This window comes from Centruroides vittatus, unplaced genomic scaffold (genome assembly GCF_030686945.1).
Source record: "Centruroides vittatus isolate TY-2023 unplaced genomic scaffold, ASM3068694v2 contig_18, whole genome shotgun sequence".
NCBI classification, from domain to species: Eukaryota; Metazoa; Arthropoda; class Arachnida; order Scorpiones; family Buthidae; genus Centruroides; species Centruroides vittatus.
This window is the reverse complement of record NW_027121101.1, coordinates 6,223,658-6,250,907: the sequence shown is the minus strand read 5'-3', so window position 1 is coordinate 6,250,907 and position 27,250 is coordinate 6,223,658. Positions and strand designations below refer to the sequence as shown.

General features: G+C 27.0%; 1 protein-coding gene across 1 annotated transcript in view; it reads right to left on the bottom strand.

Annotated features, from left to right (window-relative positions):
* The window catches only part of LOC136969633 (uridine diphosphate glucose pyrophosphatase NUDT14-like), a 42,506-nt gene that overhangs the window by 8,876 nt on the left and 6,380 nt on the right, over positions 1-27,250 (bottom strand). Inside the window, exon 2 of the mRNA XM_067263894.1 lies at positions 7,737-7,780. Within this exon, the coding sequence (XP_067119995.1) occupies positions 7,737-7,780 (44 nt within the window). The remainder of the gene's footprint in view (positions 1-7,736; positions 7,781-27,250) is intronic.

Genomic DNA, 27,250 nt, shown 5'->3' with positions numbered 1-27,250 from the left:
ATAATAATTATAAAGAACAAAATAATAGCAACTTTTTGATCATCTTTACAACTATATTTTTATTTTTAAATATCAGTAAGAGTTTTGTAAAACAAAATGATTAAATGGTGATAAGGTGGTAAATCTGACAATCCTGGTCCAAATTCAAGTCCAATTCTAATAATTTATCATACATGATTCAGGCATTGGTATATTATTCTTCACCACTGCTAACCAACCCAATTATAGATGAAGCCTACCCATAATAGACAAAACTAAAGCCAATCCTATAATCCATATTATCTTTAGTCAATGAAATCTAAAATCTAAAATATTTAAAAGCTTAACTTCTAAAAACAGACTATTGTAAAGAATGCTTGTGTATTTCTGATGAATGAAACATCGCATCTCAATTAAAAAATATATTTTCTTATAACTAAAATAGTATATTTACACAATATGAAGTGGTTAAGATTTTATTTTCAATTCAATTCTTTAAAGTTAATATTAAAATAAAAAATATCTTTTATAGACACTTTTGTCATAATATAACTTAATTTATATATTGGTATCTACTTTCCTAGTGAATTTTTAATTTAAAATAGAATCTTTCTTTTTACAGTTAAGCTAGTAGTTAATCAGCTAAGCAGTAAATCATAGTAATAAGTAAACAATTACTTCAAAAATATATTATTTTAATTATATGGTTTTATTGTGCTTAAAATATAAAATTCAATTTTTTTCCTTGTTCGCTTTTGTCTAAAGTGAAATTGAAGAAAGAGAACATCAGAAAAAACAAGAAGTCTACCCTGTACTGTGTGGTTGTTACATAAGACAAGATGCACATGTGAAGAGGGATTAGTATTTCAAAGTTTTTTTCCCCCTATTGTTCTTATTTCAAAAGTGTTTTTGAAAAACTATACAAAAATAAAAAAATGTTATATTAAAAGTTTATTCTTAAAGCAGTATATTATAAATTTCACAAGACGATAAAATTTATTAAGAGATTTAATCTAATATACAGCAATTTAAGACAAAGACATTTTTTGCACACTAAATGTAATGTCAATAATAAAGAACTAATATATATTAGTTCTTTATTACTTTTTATTATTATTGAGTAATTTAACAGAATTAAGTTCAATTATAAAAAGTCAATTACAGTCTTTTCCAGAATAAGAGTGGAGCTGATATAACATTAGTCTACATACATGAAGGAAAATAGTTCCTTGTTAATTATGAAGTATAACATACAACATATATTTGAAAATTGATATATCTAAACTATTATAGTCTATTTAAAATTTCCAGCATTGTTGCAAGATATCTGAGATCATAAAAAAAAATCATACAATGTAATGATGTGATGCTTGAATTTTTGAAATTTTTATTCTGTTCTATTTTATTGAACTTTATATATAGCTTTGTTGCTTAGCTACAGTGGTAGAGTGATACACACACATTCAAGATCAGCACATTGCCTTCTTTCTTATTCTGGGAAATACTACCTTATCTAGTATTATTTTCTAGTTTTTTTTTTCATTATTTCAAATTTTTTTAATAGACTTTCAAATTTTTGAACTAGATTTGGTGAAACTGATATGGAATAAACTAATATATTTTTGTTACAGAACATAAGATACTATAAATTATTATATGCTAAGATATTTTATCTTCTCAGTTTAACACTCTCATTTTAGCAGATCTCAAATTTAATGAACTTTTAAAGTTTTCTGGATAATATAGCAGAACCAAAAAAATTTAATAAATATTTATTACTTGTAAAAATGTAAACTCTAATTTTTCTTCTAAACTCAAATTTATCAATATACTTTAATATATAAGATATGTATTATTAGGTATATGAATGTTTGAGTTTTTTTGTATGTTTTAAAGTTCATGTTTGCTATTATTCATTCAAATAAACATTAGCATAACCATAACCACAATCACAACCACAAAATATTCCTTCATATTTTTAATCATAAACTGAAAATTACAAAAGTTTCAAAGACTTTAATCATTTTTATTAATAATATGTAGTTTCCATAACAGAATCATCATTTCACATCCAATAATTTAAACTTGAATTAAACATATAACAGTAAAGTTTATTAAAGCGAAGAAATTCCAAAATATAGAATCTGCTTTAATATTTATAAAATTCATAGCTCTTGTTCAGTACTAAAGTTAAAATATTAACAATTATTATTTGAAATGCAACTAAATTTAAATATTTTATCAACACAATCAAAGACTTTTGAATTTTGACTTTTACATTTCCCAGATCTTAGTTTAAAATTTTAAATAAATGCATCGCTGAATTTATTAACTAATTACATTAAATTAAAAAATTTCCAATATAAATAATAATCAAATTGTTTATTAATATTTGAAATATTAAAAATATATAATATATAATTAATTTCTAATTCAATTTTTCTGGTTATTACATATGAAAAAATTTAGATATAAAAAATGGAAATATATTTAATTAGTTTTTGAAATACTCTTTCCACTTCAAGTGAAACTTTAATTTCTTGAAAAGTACATTTTTTATCTTTTAGTTACGTTAAATCTTGTAAAATTGTTAGGATTTTAATTAAAATGAACTTAAATTTATCTAAAACTAAAATCAGATCTACATTCTTGAAATAGTTTGTTTATTTTAAATTATAAGAATTTTGTAAACATTAAAATCAAATAAGAATTTTAAAACTTGTATACATATATAATTAAATTAATTAAGGCTAAACAATCTGCTGGAATATGTTGAGCTATAATATGACTACTATTTAATAATTAAATATTGAGTAATTTTGCGTAGAGGTAAGTGGTTAGGTGTCATCTCTTGATAAATTTAATAATTAAAAATAAATTATGTTTAATTTTTAATTTAGAAAGTTTTGGAAAAGAATCAGCCCAAAGTTGGATTAAAACCCAAACTCTCACATACTGTGCAGATGCATCAATTTTCTTACTTAAGGCAAAATTACTTAATACTGTATTAAATTATTACATAATAGTCATATTATAGCCTTATATACCGTATTTTACAGACTATAAGACGCTACAGACTATAAGACGCACCTTAATTTTTAAGCAATTTAAAAAAAAAAAAAATACCTATAAGACGCTACGGACTATAAGACGCACCTGAATTTTGGAGGCAATTTTTCGAAGAAAAAAGTGCGTCTTATAGTCCGTAAAATACGGTAATCTAGCAGACTATTTGGCTTTAATCGAAAATCAGGTTAATGGATGTTTATATTTGTATATTTAAACTGATTATATATATTGATTTCAAAGACAGATTACCTGATTTTACGGACATTTTTTTAATAAAAATTATTATTATTATTATTTTTATTTATTTATTTTTTTTTTTACATAATTTTCTGTTATCTTACTAGTATTATTTCCCTAGTCTCTCTTACTGTAATTTCTTTACTAGACAACCATCTTTTGCACACTGGAAGAATTTATCATTAGGAATGTAATTTGTGAACCTCAAGAGATCAAATATCATTGGTTGAGAAATATTGTTCTAATATAAAATAGTATTTTGAGAAGAATCTTATAGATTTGCTTTAATACGTTGCAAGAGAAAACAGCATTAATTATTTACAGATGATTTAATTATTATATGAGCCACTCACTTGCCAAATCGATTAACTCTGCAAAACAAAAAGTATAAACATTGGTAATATAAATTATTTAAAAAAATTTCTTTTAAACTTTAAATTTAAATAAACATTGTAGAATGTATTTTTATGTACTGTTATATTAAAACATAACTTTAATATATGTGACAATATATAAAATTAGTTGTGTGAAAAATATAAAAATAATAACGATTATATTAAGGATTTACAAATGGAGTTAATTGATTTGGCTTGTGAATGGCTCATGAAAATATGACAATAATGTCTTACCCAATATAGCTAAAGTAAAAATTGTAAGCTTTATTTATAAATTAAACGAAATAACTGGAAAATCGTTTGAGTTTGTGAGAAATGAAAATGCATCAAATTATAGAAATTACAATCAATCCTATATAACCTTTAAAATTTGATTATACAAGATACTTATTTATCATAAATCACAGAATATGAACTCTGAAAGATTAAGTAGTCAAATCAAGTATTGAATATAAAAGGAAAATATTTTGTATACAGTAAATCTATGTTTTAGAAATTGTTATCTTTAATATCAATTTCCTGTTAATTTAATGAAAAGTAATAAGTATTGAAAATGTAATATATCATCCAAGAAGAATATCAGATTTTAAAGTCATCTTTAATGCTGCAGAAGAAAATAATTAAATTTTATTTGTAATTTTATGTTAACTGTAATCCAAAATAATAAATTTCTCCAAAGTCATAATTTGAGAACAGAATGCACGTTAACATAAGCAACTTCAGCTATTTATAAAAACAAAAACATTAAAGATCATATTTATGGTTGTTAAAACTTTTCTTTTTGCTAATGTTTTTTCCCTTTAATTATTTTTTAATTTAAATTCAATATCTAATTAAAATTAAATGTAAATAATAAATAATACTTTAAATTTGTTCTTTGATGTTATGTTCTAAATATTTCATTTTCCAGTATTCTTTTAACTGCACTTTGCATGAGAGGTGTGTAATTACTGATGTGAATTTTATGTTTCTGTGCTGTTGTTATTGAAATTGCTTTATTTTTTCATTAGTTGCTATTTTCAGTGAATAATATCACTAACTTTAGTTTTCATTTAAAATTATTTAAATAATTAATGAATTTAATTTTATTAAATTACATTACAATTAAAATATCATTTGATAATTTAAAATTGTTGCAAATAATATGAATCAGGAAAGTATGGTTCATGAATTGGTATAGGAACCATGTGCCAATGACTGGTTTTATTTATATGCAAAATGAGTGAATATTTTAATCTTAATTTTAAAGCCACTAAATACAGATTTTAAGCATGTGCTTATTTTGCTGTCATTTTTATTACTCTAGAAATTAATCATGATTTCTAAACTACAGCAATTAATTTTTAAAGCAATTTACAATTTTATAAAAATTAATTTTTTCTTGAGACCTATGAAAATTCATTACACCTCAAATAATGATTATAAAAATTATGTATATTTTATTTAAATTATTATTTTTGATTTTACAATAATTATATTAAATTTTCTAGTCAAAATCTTTTTTGAAGCTTGAAAATTTTAAAACAGCTTATTTTCCAACAAAAAATATTTGAAATGGTTGTCACAACTATCTTCATTTTATGCAATATTAAGAGAGTAAAAATATAATTTACTACTGAAAATCAAAAATTTATTTTATTGATATTGATAAATATAAATACAGTTAGTATATCCCAAATGAAAATAAAATCTATTTTAAATAATTTTAAATGCTAGAATGTTGATATACAGTGTATTTAAAAAAAAAAAAAAAAAAAAACAGTCACCATGTGAAAAGATCTGTAATATGCTACAAAAATCTAAAACTATTATTACTTATGAAACTTTTCTCTTTTTGTTACATAAAAAGAGAAAAGTTTCATAAGTATTCATAAGTTTCATAACAAACAAATAGATTTTTATATACCGTATTTTACGGACTATAAGACGCACTTTTTTCTTCGAAAAATTGCCTCCAAAATTCAGATGCGTCTTATAGTCCGTAGTGTCTTATAGGTATTTTTTAAAAAATTGCTTAAAAATTAAGGTGCGTCTTATAGTCCGTAAAATACGGTATATTTTTTCTTTTTTCCAAGAAAAGTTTCCACATAAATTGAAGAAATATTACTGAATAATATGAAATTTTAGTCATAAAAGTATATTTATCAATTTAAAATTTAGCAACAAAAATAATTTTAATTACTACTAAAACTGATCTTAGATCTTTTATTGGTGACTAGGAAAAATTTTAAAATGTGCTATCTCTCTTAATTTCAATCCAAAAATATTTTTATCAAATTCAATTACAAAAATATAAAAAGTAATAAGAGAAAGATGTAGCAACTTTTGTGGAATAACAACAATTAATAACATTTACTAGTGGAGTATTTAAAGAAAACACAGGACATGTTGCAGTACTCTTGTGTCCTTTTCTCAATTTTGTTTAATTATTTTAATCAAAATAACTATTTTTTTCTAAACTACCTAATAATAGTAAAAATACATGAAAGAAACTAAAAATGTCTTTGTATCTCTGTCATGCCCAATCATCAGGAACAGTCTTCCTTTACAGAGACAGCCTTTTATTAGAGGCTATGCCTCTGTAAAAATATGCAAAAAAGTTTTGCATGGAGGTTGGACATGATGGAGATATTTTACTTTTTCTGTGTATTTTTAATGTAAAATACCATCAGTCTTTTTAATTAATACCTAATAATATGTTACTATACCTAGTAACGCAGTAATTAATTTGCACAATTATATGTGAAAAATATAGCACAATATTTCTCAGTATTCTTGTTAAAATATTGGAATTTCAGATTGTGACGACTGTGCCATAGAGAAAAACTGTGGAGGCAAAATCAGTTTAGTTGTAAAAGTCCGAAAGTAATATAAAGAAGGTTTTATAATTATTTATAAATTAGGAATTATTCAAACTAAACTGGTAGTCAACTGCACAACCAGTCATCCTTATCCTACACTATAGTTTGATTATAAAAATTAAATGTCGATTTAAATTTACAGTTAATATTCTTTTGAATACATATAAATTTGAAAAATTAACATACTAAATTAAAAATATTATATAAAGTTGAAAATACAACATAAAATACAACAACACTGTTATAAATACAGGTAGTATATCCCAAATGAAAATAAAATCATGATTTTCCCTGTGTTATTATTATATCTCTAATTTTATTCTGTAATATATTTAAAACATTGTTGTGTAGCCAAAAACATTTCTACCAGTAATATTGAATTTTTTCTGGTGGTTTTAATGGTCTATATTTTGTATAGTTTGCAGTATAGTAGGCTATCTTGTAAATTTCAGAAAATTATTTAAAAAAATTAGTTTTACTAGCATTTATTATATAGTAAATAACCTATAATTGATAAGAAAGGATAATTTATAAAACAAAATTATACAGTGTTAATAATTTAGATCATGAATCATCAAATTAGAAAATAAACTTAATTTATTGCATTTTTAAATATTTCTACAAAAAAATTAATATTTATTTGAAAATATAGTTAAACCTGTCCATCTTGAATCTCATGGAAACAAGAAAAAATTTGAAATAGGTTTCAAGATATAGAAGTTCTTACAGAATAAACAGTAATAGGTTTGATTGGAGATATGGTATTTTATTAATACAATAGCAAGTATAAATTTTTGACATACCTTAACAGAAATAGTTTGTCAATAGTTCTGATGTTCTTCAACTAATAAGATGCAAACCAAACTCATAGCCAATCAGAGAAAAGTAACATTAATTGCAATTATGTGCTGAATTGCAAGAGATGTTTCTCAACTACAATTTATGCTATCAAAATACAGTTGCTAAGCTTTGAAATTGTAATGACACTTCAGTCCATATTTGAGATATAGAGATTTTGGAAGAAAATTATTTGGGATAAACATGGAAAATATATTGAATTTAGGCTGAAAATGAAGGGGAAAAAAAAAATAAATTTTGAGATAAACATGTTTGAGATAGACAGGTTCAACTGTATATATTTATTACAGATTATTAATATTTGTATTATTTATATATTTGAAAAATTTTAAGTTACCTATCATGAGTCCTCATCAAATCCCAGTTTTTCTTTATTCCATTCTAAAAGTATAGCAGCATTAATTAAATTGAGTTTAAATATCAAACGGAAATATAATTATGTATTTATGAATACTCTATAATAATTTTAACAAATATAAAGTCATCTTTTAAAAATGACTTAAATACCAGTAATGCAAATTTATAAAATCTTCCTTCATTATATTCAGAAAGACCTCATTATTGTTTAGAAAAACATTTTTGTTAAACAAACAAAAATTTAAAAAATGTTTTTATAGAAGTCAAGCATTTTTTAAAAAATATTTTGAAAAAATTTATCTCCATCTACATTATTAAAAAATTTTCAACTATAAAACATTTTTGAGTTTAGGATATTTTAAAATCAAAAAGATTTTATATACAAGTTAAATAGCTTTTCAAGAATCCTGCTTAAATGCTTTCTGTTCTTTAGAAATTTAATAATAATTTTGTTACTGAAAATTGAAACAATCTCCATCTCCAAATATTTTTAATAAATTTAATTTTTATCTTCATCTTCCAACAATATATATATAGTCAGTACTTGCTTATTTATTTCAGTCCAAAAATAAACCATGCATGATAAACAGTTAAATTTGTATTACTTATTTTTCTTTTGATTTTACGGAAATTGGTTTTAGTAGCACACTAAATAAAACATTTCTGTCTTTGCAAATCAATATCAAATTAATTGAATTATTTTTCATTTAAAAAATGTTTTTAAAAGATTTCAATGATAATTAATTATTTTTCTTTTACACACACACACACACACACACACACACATATATATATATATATATATATATATATATATATATATATATATTAAATCAAATAAAATCTTAATATGCAATAAAGTCATAGTATATAATACATAGAATTTTAAGCTTTACTTGATTCAAATTAAAAATTTTCATTTTATTTGATTTAGATTTAAAACATCTATTATTTATTGAATGATATTTAACAATTTTATATATTACAAGTTACAATTTAGATGTTATTTGATTTAAATAAAATTATTTTAAAACTATGATGTATGTCTGAATAAAGATTTTCATACTAGCTTTATAAATTCATAGTAATTTAGATATTAATTTTTTAAAATTTCTTATGAATGTCCATTTACAAGAAAGTTGATATTAAAATATACCATATCTATTTGATATTTGTGGACATTTTTTGAAAACTTTCAATTATCTAACAGATTTATGTAGTTTAATATAATCTGTAAAAATAATAAATTAAGGCAATTCATTAAAATTAATATTTCATTCATTTGACAGCAGGGCTAAAAACTTGATAAATTTGATTATTAAAATTGTGGAATTATTGCATTTTAACTTTGATTCAACATTTAACATAATATAGGCATCTATTATACATCTATACTATTTAGTTTGCTTAATCATTAACTATACTTTTGAAATTTGAACTAAGTACAGTAACAGAATTCATCAATAAAGATTCGTATTGTATTTAAAATTAAATATTCTTGGAATGCTTTATTATCAAAAAATAAAAGATATTTTCAGGAATTTAAAATAAATGAGTGTAATAATGTAATATTTGCTAGACTAATGAAAACAATGTGTGTGTAACATTTTCATTATTCAATACTAAAAATTTTCAATTTTGAAATCCTAATATTATGGTATACTGATAGGTACTGTACACTATCACATTTTCTATATAAAAATTTAAATTAATAAGAAATTATTATTATTATTATACTATGCAAAATCAAATATATTAAATGATTTTTTCATGAAAACTCATTATAGCACTATGCATTATTCTTTTAGCCTAACTATTTTACATTATTTATTACTATTTACAACAAATGTAAACAGCAATAACTCTGACAGCAGACTCTTGACTTTGAGATGATATTTATACAAATTATTCTGAATTTAAAAAAAAAAAAAAAAAAAACAATGAGTCTTATTTTGATTGAAATCATATATTCATAATTAACAAACATTTGTATAGTTTATAAATAATTGACATATATTTGTATAATATAAAATTTAATGAAAATAAAATACTTATATTTCTAATCATTTATTTACTTTCTAACTGTATACTAAAAGATGAAGTAGATCAGCTATTCTCAATGTGGGCTGAAGAGATCCCTTGGGGCCACAGAGGACTGAAGGGTGGCCACAGGATGAAATAAATGAAAAGGAAAATTGCAAAAAATTGAAAGGGGGATTATACAATTCAATTTTTTTGACAGGCAATAGTGACAACAAAATCTAGGGTAGTTATACTACAGCCTAAGAATTTACATAAATTTTTTATGAATAGTGTATATATTTTTATGACAAATTCAATACTATCTGATAAGAAGGGTTTATCTGTGCAAAACTCCCAAGAAGGATACACATGGAAATTAGCAATCACAAACAATTAAAGCTAAGAGCAGGAAAAGCTTTCTCTACTTTACTACCATTCAGTTCAGCCCTAGTTGTTGGAGTATACAATTATTGTATGCATCAGTAGCAGTCAAGTATGTTTGGAAAAGAAATATTTTATTTAGAATTTTAGAATTAGAATTTTATTTAGTCTTCAATTTGTATTAATTTTAAATACTGTATATATTTCAACCTTAGATTTTTTAATTTATAATAAATAAATTTTCTCATAGAAACACTTTTATTCATCACTAATATGCTTGCTTTGTTGTTCAATCAATTTATTAATATTGTTTATACTTCTTTTCACTTCTTTACTCAGTATTAAAAATAAACTTACAATTAAAAACAATTTATTGTTTTTAATTGTAAGTTTATTTTTAATACTTTAATTTTGCTTTCTCTTTTTTCTGTTTTTTTATTTGTCCAATGTTTAATATTATATATTTTTTCTATATTACTCTTGTATAAATAAAAATATATAAGCCTTAATTGTTTATTTTTTCAATTTTACCTGTAAACCACCAAGAAATCAGAAAATACATCTATATTGATAAAGTATTGATGAAAGAGGAATATTTTAGAGAAATAAAATATGATGGGGAAGCCAAGAAAGTTGAGATAAGCTCAAAAGGAGCCACAACTGAAAAAAAAAAAAAAATTGAAAATAATCTGAAGTAGATAATCCTTATTAAAATCCTTAATCCTTACTGAAATGTGCAAATTATGTGCTAAATTGTAATAATACTCATACTTAAAAAAAAATTTTTAATAATTTTTTTATCCCTAATAAGATCATTTTTTTTTTACTAACCAAACTTCAATTCTGTTAATGATAGGTCTTAGGTTTCATCTCATCTTTATTAATCAGTTATGTTTTAGTAATATCTTCAATTAGCAATAATGTTTAAAAATAACTTTTAATTCCAATATTTCTACATAACCTTAATCAATTAAAAATTTAGTAACAACATGATTAAAAATTTATGGACAATAAAGCATTAATATATATTTATTGGCTAAGTTCTGAAAATATTAATAGTATATCTATTATTATCATCAATTAAATCTTTCTACTAAGTTATAATGTAATGTATAGATATTTATGTTATAAATCAGTGTTCACCCTTTGAAAAATTTTAGGTGATTCTCCTACAATATTAGTTGATTACCACTACAAATTTCCTTAGAATCTTAGTTAATAAAAATAAATCTCATACAATAATGCTCAATATCATACTAGACTAGTCTGATTGTCCAAAAAAAATAAAAATAAAAATAATAAATAAATAGAGATAAAATAAAGCAAAAACCTTTTTAACTGATCAGAAGAAATATTTACCAATAGATGGTTACTTGATCAAATAAAACAAGCTAAAGTATAACATTAATGAATTATATATATAGGGTGTGTCACAAATAATTGTCCATAGGAAAGCAATGCCGGGAGGTTCATAAAGTTTGTAAGAAGGGGCTGGGCTTTGTTGCATAAATATAGAAAATGTATTGGTTAATTCATTAATGCCAGAATTTAGTATTGATGATTGAAAAAGTGAAACAAAGTCAGAGTATAATTAGAGAGTAATACAAATAACAAGAATTTAATATGGTAAAGTATGAGCAGAGTCGTAACTAGGATTTTGGACACCTATGACCAAGAATAAAAATGGCGCCTTTTTAATTTTTATTATTAAAAAAAAAATAACTTTATTCTAAAAAAATGCCATTGTATAAAATTATCTAATGACATTCAAAATACTATATAAATATAAATATAAAAATTTTTTTGTGTTATTAATTTTGAATACATATTATTCCAAAACCTTCTCATTGGCGCCTTTATTAAATTGGCGCCTATGGCAGGGGCCACGTTAGCCATACCCTAGTTATGGCTCTGAGTATGAATTATAGGCTGAAATTTCATTACAACTGCTGGCCATTCTCAGCAAGACAGTAGTAAAACTTGTGCTCAAATGAGGTGGTAACCCAGACTAGGATTTCTGGTGTAATCTTGGTACTGTACATGCATGAAAATAAAATTGAAAGGTGAAATAAAATGAACTCTTTCCAATTTCAAAAATCATCACTCTTAATAAAACAGAACAACAAAAAGTAACTACAAAAAACCTGAGCAGTTTCTCCTTTGGCTTGCTTCTGTAACACTGTCCTGCAGTACTGATCAGCAAAATTTACATATCAACAAACAAAATACACAAATGCAATACTACAGGTTCTTTTTCAATTACATGTTATTACTGAAATTATTGTCACATTTAGCAAAAACCAAGTTTGATTAATGCCATTTTCCTGGCTGTATGTCTTCTGGATTGTTCATTAACACACAGAGATAGTTCTTTCCAACATTTTTGTCTATGACATTGTAAAAGTCATAGACAAAAATGATCTATGAAAGAATTAAAATTGTTATAATAAACACTAGAATAAACATCAGTGCTCACATACCATCCAATTGTTCCACCAAACCCAAATCAGTCAAGACTGTCTCATTCAACAGTTCTGCAACTATTTTGAAACACAGGAAATATAGCCAATAGAAAGAAACCAGGATGTAAACACCCCATAAAAATTTTTCATATAAGAAGTCACTGATGAGTGGGTTACACTGAAGCTTACAAATGTTCAATATGTGCTCCATTCACGAAAGCATGTTTTCCACCACTAAACACAATGAGTCCACTTTAATCACAAGAACATGCCGATGAACTCTGTCCTTTAGATCTGACACAAATGCAAATCTTTCATGATAGACCTGGTCTTTCAAAAAAATCCCATAGCCAGAAGTCATATGGGGTAAAATCAGGTAAATAAGGAAGTCAAGCTGTTGGGAAGTAATGACTGATCACCTGTTCACCTGTGAAAGTCTGCCTTAACACATGGTAAACAGAGTGAGTGATGTGGGATGGTGCACCATCTTTCATGAATCTTGAAGGCTTTGTTGAAGCTCTGGGATCAAAAAGTCATTAGCATGTTAAAATAATGTTCCACAATAATGGCTCAGGTTCAGACCAGTTGCATAACTCCAACACAACCTATTGGTGACTTGTGTACAAAATTACGTACAAAAATTTTTTATTTAATAAATGGCAAGTGCATCATCTGAAGTACTGTTGTCCAAATGTTGTTGCATTTCAAGCAGTAGAACGCTCTTCAGAGCCCTCTGAGTTGGAAAAGTTTAATCTTTACAACCCTGTATATAGAGATGCATGTATACAGTGCCCCAAAACATCAAAGTGTGAGCAGATATCCTAGCAAATTGCCTCATTTTTTGTCACTATTTTTTTTCCGTTATTTGTCAAATCACAAAGTATGTTATCATATTTCACTTTATTTGTATAATATTTTATTCTTACATTTGGTATTTTCTAAATCTTTATGTATTATTCCAAACTTTTAAAATTAAATCTTGTTCTTTAATACATTCCAATTTAGAACATTGATTGAGCTGAAGTTGATCCAGTTGTAATTGAAAATGTTTGTCAAATATATTTTTTGTTATATTAAATTTTTTCTGGAGTTACCAAAGTTGTATGTTGTGTTGTGAGTTATTGTTATCCAGTTAAAAGAAATTTTGAAAGATAATTCTTGCAAGTACTGAGATCATATCAGAAATTATAATCCTGGTTACCATCTCACTTTAAAATAAGTTGTAATGAAATTCAAACTTATAATCTGTACTGTACTGTATTAAATTCTTGTCATTTGTATTACATTTTAATTATTCTTTAACTGGGTTTTACCTTCTCAATCGTCAACACTAAATTCTGGCATTAACAAATTAACCAATATGTTTCTTCTATTCATGCAATAAAACTCAGCCCGTTTACATATGTCATGAACTTCCTAGCATTGCTTTCCTATGGACAATTATTCGTGGTACATTCAATATATACAGTACATAATTTATAGCATATCTACAACTTACTTATCTAAAAATATAAATTTTACAACTATTTTTCACCTTTCAGATATCATAATTTTAAACTTTATGCAAATATTTTGTTTTTGGATTTTAAAAAAGATTAACTGAGTTTGTTTAAAACCTATTTTTTTTCAATTTGTTATGAGCTAAATTTTAAGAGCTTCTTACTAGTACAAAATAATCATATTTTCAACATACAATGAAAATAATAAGAAAATAGTTTATTTTTTGGGCTGCAATTTGAAAAAATTGTAGACCTATAAATTCACACTGTCATCCGTCCATCTTTTCTTAATCTTGATAATGGAGTTAGATAGACAAAAGATGAGACCAGATATGGAAACCATAGGGGCAGGAGGCCCCAATTATATGAATGTCCAATACAAACTGGAAGTAATGCTATTTCAATTTTCTGTTGTAAATTGTAAAAAATTTTCCAAAAAGTATAGTATAAGTCTGCCTTTTTATACAAAATATAAAAAGTACACATGTAATATAAAAGATAGATTGTATGTGTGTCTTTTCTATATTATATTACAAAATAAATCATAATTTATAAAATTATCTCAACATTATAAATTGGCAATAGTAAATAGACACATACAAACATATTAAAGTTTTTATGATTTCAATTCATCAAGAAACATTCTTGTACCACTAGAAAAAATTTAGACAAATTATAGTTTCCTCCTAAAATAGAATTTAATCAATTAATTTATATTTAATTATTCCCAAACTGTTGTTACAATAAATAAAATAAAAACCAATATTTACCACCAGCAAACCATTTAATTAAAAAAAAACATTTCAACCATTGTTAGTGATCAAACAAAATCTTTTTTTCATTAAGTAGTTTGCTGGTAAATATTGGATTTTAGACATTTTACTACATTTGTAAATTAATACAGAAAATAAAATGGATAATTTCTGTTTAATAGAAATTGCTTACTCATATCATTTCAGGGATTCATATTTTAAATACATACCTTAGATTCAATAAAAAGAAATGTTAACAACATATTACACAGTATAACATTACATTTCACAAATTTCAAGAAAACATTGACACTGATATTTTTAAATTTGATAATGTTTTTTTAATGCTATTAAAGAATCTTTCTTTAGCTTCAACACCTAAACAAAAATCTTTTGTTCACTTTAGATTGTGTAAAACAAAATATTTTACGTCAATGAAACAGCTTTTCATAGCCAACATATTTAGGGTCTTTAAGATTTTACAATAATTTTGTTTAAAAAAAAATTAATAAATCTGTAATATGAAGCAAAAATTAGCAATATTTGCCAGATATAATCAGTCACTTTTATAACCATTTAAAAGAGGTTATTTGGACGAATAAACTGAAATGTTATGTCCTTTGAATCCAATGCTCACCAGAGTTCAAAAATTACTCAGAAGACAATTAATTCTCAGATGTTTTATTTAAATGCATTTCGGATTGGCATTCTCGCCAATCCTTCTTCAGTAAAGGTACTGTACAATCTGTGACAGAGCCTACACTAATATTTCAGCTCTTTGGTTACAGTGATTGATTTCGAAGAGTCTGTTTATTTTTTGAGCTGCAATTTGAAAAAATTATAGACCTATAAATTCCAACTGTCATCCATCTGTCTTTTCTTAATCTTGACAATGGAGTTAGATAGATGAAAGACGAGACCAGATATGGAAACTGTAGGGTAGTCTCCTATTATAAGTATTTTGTTAGTTAGTTCTTAACACTCTGGAATAACTTATTATACCCAGGTATAATCAAAACATATGTTTATGATAAGTAAATGTTTAATAATTTGGAGATGTAAACATGACATATAACAACTCAATACAGATGTTAACAACCCATAAGGTCTAAGGCTTTGCTTGGAGCAAGAAAGTGATGCATTTGCACATTTCTTAGACACACTACTCACATTTAAACAGGGCCTATTTATAGTAAACCTGGATACTACCTGTTATTTATTCCTAGTGCACTGCTTGATTCCCTTGATCCGATACACATTAAGCTGGTGGCTTTTAGGGCTTTGATATGATGGGCCCATATGCATTGCACCAGTATTATAGACCAATAGAAGAAAATACGCTTTTTAATTAAAATAAGCAAGAATATTGGCTATAACCCATGTGGCAAAGCAGTTATGTAAATAATACAATAAGAAAATGTAAGTATTGACCACCATATCCCAAGTGTGACATAAGTTATAAGATCATTAAAATCCATATTATGATGATTTATAAAGATTAAAATATTTTATAATGTTTTTTCATATATATAAATATTTTAATAGTACCAATGTTTCTTTCTAGAATATTTATTTTATTATGACAACATTTTCCCATCTTAATTTCCTACAGAAGTATATATTTGGTATAGTAATGTAAACCAAAATAAATGTCTCTTTAGTAAATATTGTTTATTGTATGAAAGAATATATCAGTAGCGGTTCATTGACAACTTGTTCCATAAAATCTCTGATAATAGTAGATAGTTGCAATCCTCCAGAAATTATAAAAAATAAATTATTGAAGTAAATATCTGAATAAAAAGTTTTTTTTTATTAGGAATAAACTCATTTTTTTAAAAGGATAAATCATATTTTAAATTTAAATATTCTCAAAAGACTCTCAACATTACATATAGAAGCAAATAGGTTATGTTCTATTCAGACAATGTGTAATAGTAACTGTGTAACTAGTAATGGAAATCTTCTCTTCCATTACTGTGTAACAGTAATGGAAGAGAAAACAGAATAGATTACTGATTAAATTGTATTAACTGCAGCTCAGCCAGTGATTATCTTGTATGAGTGTTTAAAGAGAACTTTATATACATCTGTTTATGTTTTCTAATCTATCAAATGTTGGAATTTTTGCAATAATTTTTACCTAGCTTTTTTAAAGTGATATATGTGTAAATCTTACTAAATTTTAACAATAAGTAACTGAATTACATTTTTGTAATTTTATTTCATTAAAGGAAAACAAATGTTTGCATATTCTTATGAATACAGGTAACCCCCGTATAACACGAGAGTTACGTTCCAAAAAATTGCCGTGTTATGCAAATTTGAATCCAAATTTGAATCCGTGTTATATCAAACAAAGAACTAGTGTGAAAAGGGGGGGGTTAGGTTCCAAGAATTAAAAAAAACATGCTGTGAAATCCTTCTTTAAATCGGATTTATTATTTACAAGTCGAAAGGCAAACACAAAATTACAAATAAAAATAACAATATACTGAATATTATACTGTAAAAATATAAAATAATTTATATTGTTAATTTAAATTAATTTAAATACTTGCTAGGGGCGCCCCTAGTGGCCGTTTTTGGCATACATTGATAGAATCCGGTTTTTCAGCTTTATATAGTAGATTTTTTTCATGGGTAAAATGCTTATTTATTATTTTACCACAGGATTATTCATCCTATATGATGATCTCAGCATGAGTATCATCAACTAGTAACAGTTTTTATTACATTTCATGTTGTACGAGGGTTTTATTTAATTCCCAAACCGTGTTAGAATGAACTCGTGTTATAAAAGCACCATGTTATACGGGGTTACCTGTACTTTTTACTGAAACTTTAAAATTTGCAATGTTTCATCTTAAAGTGTTTAAAAACAAATATGAGAAATTAAATTAACTCTTTTTATTAATTCTATAATAATTTAATCTAGCTCAACTTTCTAATAGGAAAACCATTAAGATTAGTCATTGGGCTACGATTTGAAAAATTGTAGACCTATAAATTCCCACTGTCATCTATCTGTCTGTCCTTCCTTAATCTCAAGAATGACGTTAAATAAATGAAAGTTGAGACCAAATATAAAAAGATTAGGGGCAGGAGGCCCTAATTATAGTATATTATATATGAATACATATGAACTTCTGGTCAACCATTCATAGATTGAAATCACATGACTTCTGGTATAGACCAGAAATCACGTGACTTCAATTCAAAAATTTTCTCCACAATGGAGTTAAATAGATGACCAGTATGACTCTTTTGTTACCAGGAAAAGTATGATGTACAGGTGCAAGATACTACTAATTTGAGGTTAAGAGCTTATAATTAATTTAAATTAAATAAATTAAAAATATGATTAAAAATTGCAGCCAGGAATTGTGACGATGTCACAATAATTTTTGCTCATTAATTTTAGAATATATATAATGAATAATACTGCTAAAACATTAACTAAACTACTGTATATCTAATGTTTTCGTAATATGGTGACTGCTTATTGTAATTGAAGATATTATCATTTGTCTAATATTATCTGAATAAACATGGCCCAAAACATATAAACTAAACAACATTCCAAAATGTTTGCTTTATTGTATTCAGAAATTTACTTATACTTATCATTATGTTACTAATTAAAATTTGAATTTAGTTAGATGGTTAATAAGACCCAACCAACAAAACAAATAATTGTTATAAGCCATGTAGTTCCAATAAAAACATTAGCACAATGATCATAATCAATTTAAATCAAATTATCTACACATAAGATGTTTATTCATAAAATGTTAAATATTTGTTTTAGTCATGCAGACAGTACTGGGGTTTAAATTTCAATTTCTAGTACTTATAACTTCATTTATAGAATATTTGCTGTTGTTGAAGACTTTTCATTCTTCATTACTGTCTAAACTTGAAATTTTAGAATTCTATAAGTTGTCAAAAAATACATCAATACAATGCAACTGCAGTTAAAAATTTCACAGCCAGTTCTGTGTGAGATTTTGAAAAAAAAGAGTGACTATTGAATTGTCAGTAGAAAAAAAATGAGAACATGATTTGCAAGAGAAACTGAACTGAAAAAGATAGTAAAACTGAGTAAGCTTTACAGTTTTGATTTGATTAAAAAACTGCATCTGTTAAGTAGTTACTAATGCATCACAAAACAGAAGAATTAGCTAAAAATATGGAAAATATTTTATTGCAACCAATGGATGCAACTGGTGAAGAAAACAAGAGAACATAGTGTACCAATGTATTTATGATGAGTAGAAAAGTTCAGATTCCGCATCAGTTGAATTGTGGTTAAAGACAGAATGGCTAAAAATTATTGCTGAATTTTCACTGAGGAATATTTATAATGCAAATGGAACAACAGTTTATTTTTAATTGAATGTTATGACTGAACATACTTATATGTTTAAACACAAAAATGCTAAAGGATGTAAATCAGTAAAGAAATGTATTTACAGCTAATATGTAAGGCCAGAAAACAAAAACTTCTAGTGATAGAAAAAAGTTAAACTCCTAGGTGTTTTAATGATTGGTGAAATTTATAGGCAAATTACTGTTCAAATGCAAATACCTGGCTGACAACTGACATTTTTAACAACTAGTTTGTTAAATGGGCATTAACTTGAAACAAAAAATTGTTTTGTTGATAGACAATTGTATAGTATATTAATATGTTAACAATATGTCATTAAAATACTAAATTAGATTTTTACTATTTTTTATGAGTATCCTAATTACAAACAAACTTCTAAGTACTTTCAGCCATCATCAAAGACTCCAAACATATTTCATAAAATTTACATGCTTCAAAAGTGAAATCACAACACCACGAAAGAATGCATGTAGCCACATGCACATTGCAGTACCAGTAGAGGTGAGAAACATATGCAAATGATTAAAAGAACAAACAAAGACATGCAACAGACACCTGTTTATTCAGTAATGAATATGGCTCCAAGGGAAACTATACAGTCTGCTATAAGTCAAGTCATACTATCAATGTGCATGTCATCTATGGTGTGTGGGATGGGTTCATGGTGCCATAACTGTGTTCATACTATCAATGTGCATGTCATCTATGGTGTGTGGGATGGGTTCATGGTGCACCTCATGTCAAACAAGGTCCCACAGGTGTTCAAAAGGAGAGAGATCTGGCGAGGCTGCCAGCCAGGGAAGGGTGAATTCTGTTCAGGCTGAGCTGGTGTGATGTTCAGCAAAAAGGGCTAGCATTTAGCATTCTAATCCCTTTTACTGATATACAATAAAGAATATCAGTGTGTCAACCTATGGCCTGTGGTGTGATTGTCCTTTAAATATAATCATGTTGTTACTGTACAGTACATATGAAGGAAAAGTAAGACTTTACAGAAAAAGTAAAGTAGGAAAAGGGTCTGAAACTTAAATTGGAACGATGGTAGACTTCACGCCGATCTCTGAATAAGCAAGCAACGAGAAAATTATCATCCAGGCGTTAAGTGTGTACGACTATCGCTATAATTACTAGCGCTTTTGACAAAATTATTTTCGTCTTCGTCAGGTAAAGACGGTTAAAATCTTTTTTTCGAACGAAAATTTTTGAAATGAAAAAACCGCTTTAGAACTTTGGAATAAAAACAACGATGGAACTGAGCGAGAAGAAATTTAAACGTGCGCGCGTGGTGACGTAGCGCATGCGCTATAAATTACTAAGATGTGGAGTTAGAGGAGTTGTCTTAACCTGTTATATAAGTTGACCCACATAACAGGCAAATCAAGTGTGGGAGTATTGCACGGATTTAGTGCAGCAGTAAGAAAGGCCTCCCAAATAAACACAACGCTCCTGTTATTACAATGCCTGAGCATCACCACCTGGTCCCATAGCAGGGTGTATAGGTGCTGTAACACCATTCTTGCTAGTTCGGTATCTCCTTTGCCTGCCCTGATGGAAAGTTGGTGCTCGGAAATACGACAAGCCAACATTCTAGTTGTCGCACCAACGTAGTGGGTGTGAATACCGGATGCAGTATTTTCCAATGGGATAGAATAAACTCCAGACCTCTCTAGTAGGGAGGTAGCATCCCTGTCATTGCACAGTAGCCTCCTAAGATTTGGCCGTGGGGAGACTGGTAGAAAGTCTGAAACTATCTATCTTTCAAAGATTGTTGTATGACATGTTTAATAGCAGAGCAAAATCATTTTACATACAGGAAAATTAAAAATTTATTTCAAATTGTTACTGTGATCTACTTTTCAAATACTACCACATTTCAACAATGAGCTAAAACTGAATAAAACAATTGTGTGATTTATCCTTTAAATGATATAATTTATGTGTTCTGAAAAAAGTAAATTCTGATATTTTTACTTTCATCACAGGAGTGTTACAAAAATAATCAAACGATTCTTTTACTTCTTTCTACTTGTTTTTGTTTATCACATACATTCTACATATCTGCTTTTTCCAACTTAGTTTGTGATGCTTCTAGCATTCTTTCTTCAATTTCTATTCCTCTCATATTATTCTTCTTCAATCCCTCCTTTATTTCTTTGATCAGAGTGTTATAAGTGTGTACTTCAGTTTCACATACACTTAAATTTTTCTCTTTAAGTATTGTGAGATCCCGGGGGGAGGTAAGAGGGAGTCGTACCTCTTTTACCGGCGACTCACTTGTCAAGGATGGCTGTTACGTTGACGGCGCGTTACGCGTTACGCGAGTGGATGAGGAGGAAGGATGGGGTCGACGATAAGGCGAAGCCGACAGTCAAGAAAGACACCATTTTATAACAAAACAAGATTTATTAAAAACTAAACGAACAAAACTACACTTCTACCCTCATATACAAAAAGGGGTCCGGAGAGAGAGTTTACAATTAATTTTCATACCTCTTAACAAGTCTGTAATAGACGAATATTCTCTCAGAAGTGACGATGATGTTCGGGATGACAGAGAATCAGTTAATGGGACAATGGCACGTAGAACCTTAGAATTCGTAGACTGGACAATGGCACTTAAAACTTAGGAAACTTAGAAACTTCGGGTTCGGTCGACGGCGTAGTGCACTTCGTAGTGGAGAGACGATCGGAGAGCCCTTTAGGGGGGGAAGGAAGCGTCTTTTATAAGTTTTTGATGTGAAAACCAGTCACGTGATCGACAACGGATCGTATTTAGGGCCATAGGTGTTCCCGGACTTTAAATAAACGACTAGCTCGGACGCTAACTGTAAACCATCGTGCAAGATGATCTACCTGCATCCGAGGGAATAACGGTTTGTTGATAGTTAGGGGGCGATCGTTGCCCGTCGAGGGTCAACAATTTCCCGGGTACGGAATGTTGTTGATTAAGTCGTTTATAACTGGAGTGAAAAAATTCAGAAATTTCTAGGTTTTTAACTTCCAGATTTCACAGTATCATGGATTTCTTTTTCAACATTCTTTGTTTCATTTCTTCGTTCTCTTTTTCCTTTTTGCACCTTTCTCTTTTTCTTCCTTCTTTTGTTGCTCAGCTTAAAAATGCTTTTGCTCTTCAACTCTTGCTGTGTATGACATATGCATTTTAAACTTTTCTCAAGAACTCCTATATGGTGGGAACATTATAGCACCAACAATCATATTACTTCAATCCAGCTTTTGTATATTGAATTGCACTAATTAATGCTTACAATAGCTGTGCTCTTGAATCTATCAGTAAATTAAATACCTTTGAGAAATCTTTTTATACATGTATATTTTTGCAGAACAGGATAATAAATCCTTTAACTAAACACATTAGTTCTGTTTATGTATCATGACCAAGGGATGACTTTCTTGAAAACACTTGCATAATAATGAACTATTCTTGCCCTTGTAGATACACCATCATCATCTGTCTTCAGATACCATTTCTAACTAATATCTTCTTATTGAAAAACTCTCCTTTCATCAGAAACAGAATAAGAAGAGAGTGCTGGAATTAGGAGCAGAGCACCTTGACTAAACAGTCCAGATGTTTTTGTTAATTTTCTGAGTAAGCATTTACAATGTTTAAGGATATCATCATTTCCAAGCAGTTTGCTTCATAGATGTGTTGTTATTTTCTTATAAAATTGTCTCACAAAAGATAGTGCAACTTTCCATACTTGTGTTTTAGTATATTTAGTAGTGACAGTTTCGGTGCACACACTTAAAAGGTTGCCCACCTCTGGTCTAGATCCTTCAACAAATGCTCAGATATAAGAAACTCTGAGAGTATTTTGTCCTGGTGTATATTAGTACAGATGTGTTTTGTATACATTATGAATATGAGTGTTTTATTAATGAAATATTGCAAAAAAATAGCTGGCAGATAATGCTGGATAAACTACTCAAGTAATTATTATTAAAATTAATGAACTTCTTAAGTTAATTATTAGACTTATTTTTAAACACTTTTAATTATTATAACATTTTTTCAATTATAAGATTAAATAAAATCAGAATTCCCACTAATTGTGATGTAGTTATATAATGTTACCTCTCAGTTATTATTCTCAGTTTAGGCTATTCCCAAAGTAATAAGTGACATGAAAATTTTAGACTTGAAATTTAAAAACTTTAACAATATCTAAGTAAAACATTATAATTTCAAAATAAGGCACATGCTAATTGAAATTTAATAAATTATTCATAATAATGGCAAATGATATATTATTGTAAAATTTTACAATAATAATTTTCATTCAATAATGATTAGAAAAATATCATAATTTCCAGCCTATAATCCACAGGAGTATGTTTTTGTTGACAAAAAACATTTATTGTCATATAATTTATGTAAGTTTGTGTTGTAATTTATTTGCTTCCTGATGAATCAGCTATAAAATTATGCAATCTGTAAGGCAGGGTGATCAATAACAGGGTGATCATAAGTAAAGGGTAGGTATTTAGAACTCTCTGTAGAAAGAACTATTGGGCAAATCTCAATCAAATTTGTTATAGGCATATATTGCCGAGTTTTGATTTTTGGGAAAAAAATTTTACTTTCCTTAATGTGCATATTACGTACGTTTTTTAACAAGTTTTGGGTATATAAAGTGTTACAAAATAGTTGTCACAATCCTTCCATAGGTGAACAGTCATGCTGCTCACTTTGCCTGATTATGTATTACTTGTTGAACTCTTCCATCAACAAAACAGCAATGTCAGCTTAGCGCTTAAAAGATTTACGAAGAGATCCTCTGACTATTGGAAATCTTAGAAAAATGATTCTGTGTTTGAGGAGACTCTGTCTTGGTTTCACAGCAAAAGTTCCAGTCACTGGTCACTAGTCCACAAACTGATTGGACATTGCTACTGCAGTAGCAATGTCCAATCAGTTTGTGGAATCCTGGAGTACAAAATGATCCATCCAAATGATGAATCCAATTATGGAGTACAAAATGAAAATTTTCTTGGCAACAGAGTATGAGTGTGATAGTGCATGCTCAATATCACAACAATTAAACATGCCCAATACAACAGTGTGGGAAGTTCTGAAAAAAGTTTTTATCCATACAAGATAATCGTTAACTCTACATTCCACATCTGTAATTGAAATAAAATTATTGCAATTATTGCATTTTGTTTCTTTAACTCACTAAATTCATTAGAAAATGTATGTTTTCTAATGAATGGGCAGCAGTGTCAAATTTTGAAATAAAAATTTTTTCTCAGAAATCAAAACTGCATACTTAGAATAGTATATATATGTATATTTATTGCCTAATAATTGCCCTATATGTATATGTATATATATATAGCCTAATAATTCTTTCTACAGGAAGATCTAAACACCTACTCTTTAATTATAATCACCATGTATTTCCAAAACAATTTTAAGGGCATTACATATGTAATAAAAATAACAGTATGTTCATTAAAAATTTAATTTTTTCTTAACCATTCTATTCCCTTTATTTTGTAGCTCCTAATGGGTTTTTCTTTATTCAACTTTTTAACAATTTTTATCTTTGATTCATCTGTTCTGAAATTCTCACCTCAAAGTTAAAGAAAAATCTATAAAGCTGTAGAATTTGAAAATTTAACAAAATCTTCCAGAAAGCAATTATAAATCTAGAAGCAATATATAACTATAATATTTGTTGAAGAACTAACTTACAACTTGAATGAATTGATAGCATTATTATATAATTCATTAAATAATCATTTGAGACAAAACATTAAAAACAGTGGTCTAGTAAATATCAAAATGAAGTGAAGAAAACTTAGTATTTTATTAAAATAATTAAAGACTTTTTAATAAAAATCTCCAAAATGATCAATAATATGTGTTGTGATAATGGAGAGTATTGAGAAAAGTCAAAAAATGGAAAAGATAGTGCATTGTTAATCTGTTAATTATAATTTGAGTTAAATATAACGAATAACCTAAATCTAGAAACAAGTTAATTAAGAATAAATCTTAGCTGACGGTATTTACATTAAAATTGTCTTCGTGATCCATCGTTACAAACACCAGAGACTTCCAAAAACAATTTTCAGTTAGGGAGATGATCTTTTATTTGAGGCCATGTCTCTGCAATAAAATGCAAAATGGATAAAAGCATCTTCAAGTGATTATGCCAATACTATAATTCACAGTTAATTAAAAATAAATCTTTAATAGTGTAGCCTCAAATAAAATGTCATCTCCATAACTAAAAATTGTTTTGGAAGTCTCTGGTATTTGTGATGACGAATCACGAAGACAATTTTGTAGCGTCGGTAAATTTCATTTATATATATTCTAGAAAGAACTGTTTTAATGTAATGTAGATAAAAATTAGATGTACAGTAAGAATTAGAAAAGTGAAAGTACAAAACATGAAATTTTAAGTCAAAATACAGATTGAGAATTAAAAATTGACAGAATTTAGCAAAAATACGGTTCAAACAAATGATGAGTTAAAATATAAAAAGAAAAATACAGGTTAGTACATTAGATAATATTTGGCAATGCAAATAGCAATTAGGATGCTAGAATGTTAAATAAAACTTCAGAAAAAGAAAGAAAAATCAAAATTTACTCTAAAAATCTATTTCATAAAAGTGGAGAAATAATATTTTTGCTCTTTATTTAACAAAATAAATTTTAAAATATTAAAACTTTTAAATATTTTAAAGTATAGCATAATTACATATCCGATTTTTACTTTAAATGTAATTTGCATGTTTCAAGTTGTAGTTGATTACATAATATTTTCTTTTCCTGTTACTTTCCTTTACAGAACAAGTTTGGATTTGTTAAAATATCATATTAGTATTTATATAGACAATTCACAATAAATATCAATATATTACCCCTTTCAATAAAAACAAATATGTTAACACTTCTTCAAATTCTAGCTGAAAGACAGATTGAAAATGTTAGAAAGGAGATAATTTTGACAATTGTTGGACTAATTTTTCAGGTTAGTAAGATTTTATGTAAAAACAAATAAAATTGAGTCTACTTAACAAAGCATCAGATAAAGGAGCAATTTGCTTAAGAGAGCACTTGCCATATTCCTGGTTTTTTTCCCTTATGTTTTACATCAGTTGGAATCATGTTAAAAGACCAGATATTGGAGCATTCTGTTTAAATGAGTGTCATGTCAGCATCATTTTTAGAACAGTAGTCCACATAAGCACTATTCTAAGAAAGATTTATACAGATCTATCTTTAATCTTATGGTACATCATGGACAAAAGGGACACATTGTGACAGGGCTCTCCATACTATAATATTTGTTGACATTTGGTGAAGCTTTCCATTGGTCATTTTTCTAATGCATGGACAGTGAAAATATTTACAGAATCATAATTATCAGATCAGAAATTTATTACAGATTTCATACGAGAAGCAATTACTGGTTTTATTGGATAGACACATGATAAACAATTACATATTAAAAAGGTATCATAAAATATGCAAGAACAAACAGTGCAGATCACATGTATAGTATGTCCTCATCTTGCGGAGACAAGGCAAAAAGTGATCAGTGACCAAATTTCAGAGGTCACATGATCTTACTCTAATGTGGTATTGTACTTATTTAATTTAATTTTATTCTATATGCCCCATTAGAGAACATTCAGAAATTTTGGAGTAAGGATGTTCACATCCTTTCAGCTAGGCCTCCTACTGTATTTTTGAGAAGAATTTTTTGTTGACTTTAACTCCTTTACAAAATTTTGGCACAGTGCTAGTGACATCCGATACTACATCCTCTCGTAACTTTGTTATTAGGAATATAATTCATCATCATGCCAACTGTCCAATACCATCTAGTACACTCATAAAATCATGTTGCTTCTTCCTCCCTTTGTATTACTTTGTAATCTGAACCAGAATACTTTCTACCATAACCTAAATCTTCATCAATCTTGATTTCATTTTCAGTCTC